Source organism: Hyperolius riggenbachi, chromosome 1 (genome assembly GCF_040937935.1).
Source record: "Hyperolius riggenbachi isolate aHypRig1 chromosome 1, aHypRig1.pri, whole genome shotgun sequence".
NCBI lineage: Eukaryota > Metazoa > Chordata > Amphibia > Anura > Hyperoliidae > Hyperolius > Hyperolius riggenbachi.
This window is the reverse complement of record NC_090646.1, coordinates 493,299,789-493,307,805: the sequence shown is the minus strand read 5'-3', so window position 1 is coordinate 493,307,805 and position 8,017 is coordinate 493,299,789. Positions and strand designations below refer to the sequence as shown.

General features: G+C 48.7%; 1 protein-coding gene across 1 annotated transcript; it reads left to right on the top strand.

The window, feature by feature from the left end:
• Positions 1-670: 670 nt before the first annotated feature.
• Positions 671-7,796, top strand: C1H22orf39 (chromosome 1 C22orf39 homolog). Its single transcript, XM_068271573.1, has 3 exons — positions 671-766; positions 4,372-4,539; positions 7,543-7,796. Exons 1-3 carry the CDS (start codon positions 755-757, stop codon positions 7,684-7,686), a joined length of 324 nt encoding a protein of 107 aa, XP_068127674.1. The 5' UTR covers positions 671-754; the 3' UTR covers positions 7,687-7,796.
• Positions 7,797-8,017: the final 221 nt, after the last annotated feature.

Here is an 8,017-nt window from a genome sequence, read left to right as displayed (position 1 = left end):
GTTTAGGTCCACTTTAAAAAGTAAACTGCACTAATAAACCCTGGCACTAGGAGTCTGCCTTTCCCTTTCAATGTATTCTGACTACTTGCTACTGTTCACTAGGTTTTGGACATAACACTTTGCCCCTTGCCTTGTGTAGTGTACAACCCAATTAATCAAATCAGATGATAAACAAGTAGCATAGGCAGCAAGATGCACAAATCAGAGGAAGCCAATCACCTTGCATTCACAAAGACCATCAAAGCAGCTGAGAACGCCATATGCACCAATATTAACCACACACCCCATTATCTACTAAAACAAAGAGGCTGTCCAGACTATAGAATGCTAACATTTCCATTCTAAATATGAACTGCATCCTATGCGACACTCAACTAATCGCATGGAATCACTGCTACACTATCATAAGCTCCCAATACATCACACATATCCCACTGGTACGTATATTAGGCATAGGGAACGCCTACATTTGTCAGACAGAAACCGAACGACTTTGCATTACCATTGCTGCCTATCATTCTTAATTCACTTCCCCTATAAGCAGCATGAGAAATAGCAAAACAACACCTGAATCTTCTGACTAGTACGTTGATTGATAACGTGAACAGTACATAATGTTAAGCCCCGCCTCTTCTCGTTTTGCTGCAACTCTTGTCCGCCCCTTTGCCCTCTGCCCCATCCCTTTCGTCGTATCCCTGGCTGTACTCATTGGTGCTTTCATGTGATTGGCTGCCGAGCTGAGGCTGCAGGAAGCATGGAGTGGAGGGTGAGTGCTGCGTTTGCTGAAAGACATTATTCCCGTGGTTGGAGGACAAAGCTACCTATTCACTAACACGAGGTGGACTGTTGTTATCTTTAGCCGCAGACAGTGTTTGTAGATTGTAATAAGCAAGCTCTGCTATAAACCTGTTGTTTTATGTGCAGATCCTCATTATGGGAACTTGCCACTGTAAGGTTCAGCACTTCTCCTTCCAGAGTAATAACAGGGGATGCTTTGCTGCTGGTGGGAAGAAGCACTAGAAGACTATCAATTAGTGATGTAAAATAAGTGACAGGCCTGTTCACAGAGCAGCGATTGTGTATGATATAAGCCCCAGATTCTTTGGGCAACAGATGAGCCCAGTAGATTTGATCAGGGGTGTAGCCATAGCGGCTATACCACCTGCTATGGGGCCCTGCAGCATAGGGGGCCCAGTGGGTACTTAATGCATTCACCATTAACTTCTTTGCGTTTCTTCACCCTCTGACTTTGTCTTGGTGCCCATGAACTATGTGTAGTTTTGATTGCATGAGAATGTAAATTGCCGAATTAACTCATATCCGTAGGGTATTGGCTGGTGGCATTGCTTTAGAGCACCTCCATCTGATGGCCCCATGATCTCTAGCTACACCACTGGCTTTGATTGTTATAATTGTGGATTTCTGGTCTCTTCCCCATTGATTGGCCATTCCTTAAAGGGAACCAGAGAGGAATGATTTTTTAAAATAGAAAAAGAGTTTTACATACCTGGGGCTTCCTCCAGCCCCATACTCACGGATCGCTCCCACGCCGCCATCCTCCGCTTCCTGGATCTACCGGTACTGGGCCCGTCACTTCCGGCGGACGCGGCCAATTGTCCGCATCACAGGGGGCTCCCTCCATACCCGTACGCATGCGGCTGCGCAGTAGGCAGCCGCACGCGTACCTGTATGGAGGGAGCCCACTGTGATGCGGAGGATTGGACGCGTCCGCTGGCCGACTGGTGGCAAAAACGGGACCCGGTATGGGCGGTTCCAAGCTGCGGAGGACGGCGGCGTGGGAGCAATCCGTGCGTATGGGGCTGGTGGAAGCCCCAGGTATGTATATTTGATCCTCTCTGGTTCCCTTTAGCAAACCCATTCTCATTGTACACATGGGCCCATATGCAATTCACTTTTTCACCTGAGTTTTCTCCTAGGAGATAATTTTTCATCTTCGATTTAAAATAACTTTCCAGCACTTTTCAATTTAAAAAGTACAAAAAAAGTAGGTAAAAAGTATTTTCAGTATGTTCTTGCTTTCTGGTGGCTTAAAAGGCATTTTATTGACAAGTTTAAAATTATCACCTAGGAGAAACCTCAGGTGAAAAAGTGAATTGGGTACTTATCCGTTAGCCGGGCGCATCCTCTAGGTGGCGACAAAACTCCACCAGAGTTACATCTTTCCCTACTATCCATGTCGGCCTGGAGGGGGAATAGTAATTAGCGCCACCTGCCGGATGCGCCCGGCTAACGGATAAGTACCGTGAATTGCATATGGGTCATAGAGTTGCTCAACTCCGGAACTGGATGAAATCCGAATAGTTGTTATTCGGATTTCATCCGGTTAAACTCAAATCACCTGGCCGGGGATGTTAATCTTGCCCATCATGACGTCTTCTTCGTCCGTCCCTCGGCACCTCCCACGATGCGTTCGTGTCACGTGACTACAAACACTTCCTCCTTCAACACGGAAGGAGGAAGTGTTTTTAGTCACATGACCGCCGCTTGGACCACATCGTGGGAGGCGCCGAGCGACGGACGAAGAAGACGTCATGATAGGTAAGATTAACACCGCCGTCCACCCCGCACAGGTGATTTGAGTTTCACCGGATGAAATCCGAATAACAACTATTTGGTTTTCATCCGGTTCCGGAGTTGAGCAACTCTAAGTACACACACTATATGAGCATCGACCTATAACCTATTATGTGTACATGCTGCCCTGCAACCAGGCCCGGATTTACATCACAGGAGCCTATAGGCACAGATGTCCTGGCACCCTAAACATCATCCTCCAGGAACCTACAAACTTCCTCCGAACTGCACTTCAAGTGTGCTGGCTGGCCCAGCTGTCACTTCTCCCTTACTTCCCTTGCCCATCATAGGTAGCTACAGGTGTCCCTTAGCATTAGGTAGCCAGAGGTACCTTCAACTGAAGGGAGATCTGGTCATAGGAATGCTGAGACCCAGATGAGTATCCTCATTTAAGCTCTGCTCAGGACTCTGTATAGGCAAGGTGGGAGGGAGGCACTTGGAGAGGGGAGTGAGCCGCCTTTCCATCATCAGGCGCTTGTAGGCACATGCCTACAGTGCCTTATGGTAAATCCGGCCCTGCCTGCAACAGATTGGTAAACAAGGAACAAGTGTAGGGTCCTTTTCTCCCCGTGCTGCAGGATGTTGCTCAGTCATTTGCCATCCGTCCTTCTTTGCAAACCAATTGTGTGCCCCTCGCTTCTGCTGGGCTCCTATCTGCTTTGGACAAAACTTTGGGTATCAGCAGTGGTGAGGCCGATCGATGGGGCCGGTGAGTTGGCATTCTAGGGAGCAGGACCACAGCTGTACTCTAGAATGGCCACTTTTGTACCTGTGGGGTGCTTACCTTGGGAGGGGGAAGCTTCTTGATCTTAAAAGGGAACCAGAGAGGAATGGAGCGTGAAAATAGAACAAGCTTTTATACATACCTGGGGCTTCTTTCCAGCCCCGTAAGCCTGGATCGCTCCCACGCCGCCATCCTCCGCTTCCTCTATCGCCGCTACCGGGTCCCGTCACTTCCGGCGGACGCAGCCAATTGTCCGCATCACAGGGGCTCCCTCCATACCCTTACGCATGCGGCTGCGCAGTAGGCACCCGCAGGTGTAAGTGTATGGAGGGAGCCCCTGTAATGCGGAGAATTGGCCGCGGCCGCCGGCCGACTGGCGGTAATGAAGGGACCCGGTACCGGCGGATCCAGGCAGCGGAGGACGGCGGCGTGGGAGTGATCCGTGCGTATGGGGCTGGAGGAAGCCCCAGGTATGTATAAAAGATTTGCTGTTATGTTCTCTGGTTCTCTTTAAAGAGGCTTCCACCGTCTTCTTCACCCTCTGGGTTCCAGAGTTGGCAGCCCCTGAACAGCAGCCATGTAAATATTTACCTTACGCGCTCCTGCGCAGGCGCACTAGCCGCTTTCCAATGAGCTCTGGCGTAAATACCTGAACCTAGTCGGGTCCGCTCTACTGCGCAGGTGACTCATGCCTGCACCGTAGAGCGGTCCCGAACATGCTTAGCAATGTCCGCTGGAGCCCATTGGAAAGCCGCTACTGTGCGTGCGCAGGAAGGCGGTAGGTAAATTTTGGAGCCGTGCCTGCACCACAGCCGATAAGCTTGTTTGGCTGATTTTTCGGAGGCTGGCAGTGCTGGATCCTGAAGGGTGAAGAGGACTGGGAAAGCCTTATGACGATCGAGGCTTCCCCTTCCCGAGGTAAGTACCCCCAGGGGCTGTTTTTTTGTTTTTTTTTCTATACAGATTCTTGTTAATTGGTAGCCTTGTACAGTGAAATCCTGATAGTACCTTAACATTGCAATTAAAGTGTTCAAATGTTGTTTCTTGATAAGCCTCCTCGAGACTGTGATGACTACTGGGATGAATGGAAACACTGTAAGAGCATAAAGAATCGATTTCATTACTACTACACTCATGGAGGAAAACCAGACTGTCAGCAATGGAAAGCAGATTATACAGCCTGTAAAGAGTGGCAGAAGAAACACAGCCTAACGGCTAAGGTAACTGGAATATGTTCATGAGGAGGGAGTGTCTTGGCCATATAGTGCCATGCATCTCAGTATTACCTCTTGGTTAAAGATGGGGTTCTGGCTTAGCCTTCACTCACCTTAGCACATCAGTGTCACAGGGATCACATTAGGACCACATCGCATATACAGCCTAATGCTTGCTAGGAACACTGGAGGTTTGCTGTATCTAGCCAGCAGCAATGTGTATCTATCTCCCGTCAAAATGACAGGCACCAGGGGGGCGTTCTGTTCCTGGTGGGGGCCATGTCTTTTGCCCGCAGTAAAGGCTAACTCGTGATGTCATTTCTGCCCTTCACTTTTTTTTTCTTGTCTCCTCCAATCGCTGGGTCACCTCAGCCTTGCTTGTAAACACAAGTAAGTAGGGGATCAGGTTTCAGATAAGCAGCAGGCAGGGAAATAAAGGGAAGAGGAGGAATATATTATAGATAAAAAGAACCCCCAGCATGTAATTCTTTGGCACCGACTACTAAAGAGCCAGTGCTCCTAAGGTACATGATAACTCCAAATCATAACAGCAGAAAAAGTTTTGAGTGCAGGATTAGCATCTTTATCACTTAATACATTCAGACCAGTTGCTGTTGAAATTTGATTTTTATGGTGACGATACTGCTTTAACACCCCCCCCCCCCCCCCCCCTTCCCTGGTAGGCACCTAACCTTACCCCGCTAAATGGTGGGCAGGCGGACAAACTAGCTTGCACTTTTTTTAAGTTGTTCCACCAGTGTGGGGAGCAGGCAGCACATCACTACACTACAGAAAGCAGCTGTTCTGCTGGGTGGCAGCACATCACTACACTACAGAAAGCAGCTGTTCTGTAGGGTGGCAGCACATCACTACACTACAGAAAGCATCTGTTCTGCTGGGTGGCAGCACATCACTACACTACAGAAAACAGCTGTTCTGCAGGGTGGCTGCACATCACTACACTACAGAAAGCAGCTGTTCTGCTGGGTGGCTGCACATCACTACACTACAGAAAACAGCTGTTCTGTAGGGTGGCAGCACATCACTACACTACAGAAAGCAGCTGTTCTGGCAGGTGGCAGCACATCGCTACAATACAGAAAACAGCTGTTCTGCAGGGTGGCTGCACATCACTACACTACAGAAAGCAGCTGTTCTGTAGGGTGGCAGCACATCACTACACTACAGAAAACAGCTGTTCTGCAGGGTGGCTGCACATCACTACACTACAGAAAGCAGCTGTTCTGCTGGGTGGCTGCACATCACTACACTACAGAAAGCAGCTGTTCTGGCAGGTGGCAGCACATCACTACACTACAGAAAGCAGCTGTTCTGGCAGGTGGCAGCACATCGCTACAATACAGAAAACAGCTGTTCTGCAGGGTGGCTGCACATCACTACACTACAGAAAGCAGCTGTTCTGTAGGGTGGCAGCACATCACTACACTACAGAAAGCAGCTGTTCTGCTGGGTGGCAGCACATCACTACACTACAGAAAACAGCTGTTCTGCTGGGTGGCAGCACATCACTACACTACAGAAAGCAGCTGTTCTGTAGGGTGGCAGCACATCACTACACTACAGAAAGCAGCTGTTCTGCTCGGTGGCAGCACATCGCTACACTACAGAAAACAGCTGTTCTGCTGGGTGGCAGCACATCACTACACTACAGAAAGCAGCTGTTCTGGCCGGTGGCAGCACATCGCTACACTACAGAAAACAGCTGTTCTGCTGGGTGGCAGCACATCACTACACTACAGAAAGCAGCTATTCTGCTGGGTGGCAGCACATCACTACACTACAGAAAGCAGCTGTTCTGTAGGGTGGCAGCACATCACTACACTACAGAAAGCAGCTGTTCTGGCAGGTGGCAGCACATCGCTACAATACAGAAAGCAGCTGTTCTGTAGGGTGGCAGCACATCACTACACTACAGAAAGCAGCTGTTCTGTAGGGTGGCAGCACATCACTACACTACAGAAAGCAGCTGTTCTGCTGGGTGGCTGCACATCACTACACTACAGAAAGCAGCAGTTCTGCTGGGTGGCAGCACATCACTACACTACAGAAAACAGCTGTTCTGCAGGATGGCTGCACATCACTACACTACAGAAAACAGCTGTTCTGGCCGGTGGCAGCACATCGCTACACTACAGAAAGCAGCTGTTCTGGCCGGTGGCAGCACATCGCTACACTACAGAAAACAGCTGTTCTGCTGGGAGGCAGCACATCACTACACTACAGAAAACAGCTGTTCTGGCCGGTGGCAGCACATTGCTACACTACAGAAAGCAGCTGTTCTGCAGGGTGGCAGCATATCACTACACTACAGCAAACAGCTGTTCTGCAGGGTGGCAGCACATCACTACACTACAGAAAACAGCTGTTCTGCAGGGTGGCAGCACATCACTACACTACAGAAAGCAGCTGTTCTGCAGGGTGGCAGCATATCACTACACTACAGAAAACAGCTGTTCTGCAGGGTGGCAGCACATCACTACACTACAGCAAACAGCTGTTCTGCAGGGTGGCAGCATATCACACTACAGAAAGCAGCTGTTCTGCAGGGTGGCAGCACATCACTACACTACAGAAAGCAGCTGTTCTGCAGGGTGGAAGCACATCACTACACTACAGAAAGCAGCTGTTCTGCTGGGTGGCAGAACATCACTACACTACAGAAAACAGCTGTTCTGTAGGGTGGTAGCGCATCACTACACTACAGAAAGCAGCTGTTCTGTAGGGTGGTAGCGCATCACTACACTCCAGAAAGCAGCTGTTCTGGCAGGGGGCAGCACATCGCTACACTACAGAAAACAGCTGTCCTGGCAGGTAAGATGGTCAGGTAAAACTCACAATACTAGTCCAGCTCTTTGATTTCAATGTTTCCTTTTAGAGAAGCAAGAGAAAATTGCGTTTTATGTGGACAATAGTGGGGGTCATCTCCGTTACAGTATTTTATAAATGCTATAGTATGTGGAATAACCTTTTTTTCTGTGATCTCTTCAGGAAGCTTTGCTGCAGAGTGAGACAGAACGGCTAAAGGAGAAACAAAGCCACAATCCTGTCTGGACAATGAGAAAAAAGCCCCCTGCAAACTGGCACATGCCATTGGAAAGAGATAACCCCAAGCCAGAGACTGGCATTTTTTAACCAAAATTATATGCATAAAACGAGTGTAAACTTTCAGTAAAATTATATGTAACTTATATTAGTGCAAAGCAAGCCATTTTGTAGTTATTAAAAATGACCTACAGTATCCATGTTCAGTCTCCATTCAGCTATGTTTGTGCAGACATAGATTCAAAGTACTCTTTCTTGTAACCATGACAATAATACAAGGGACTGGGACAAGTGGTTTACTATATCAGAAATTGTCATTTCTGGCCAAGACTGACATTATCCCCTCCTCCCTGTGTAGTACAGTAATGAGTGCCCCTCCGCCTCCTCCAATGCGTTTCTCTCACAACATTACCAGTGCGTG

Excerpts from the sequence above, each read along its gene's own strand:
- C1H22orf39 (XM_068271573.1), top strand. Across the intron at positions 4,540-7,542 it reads AACACAGCCTAACGGCTAAG|GAAGCTTTGCTGCAGAGTGA; the intron begins GTAACTGGAATA and ends TGATCTCTTCAG.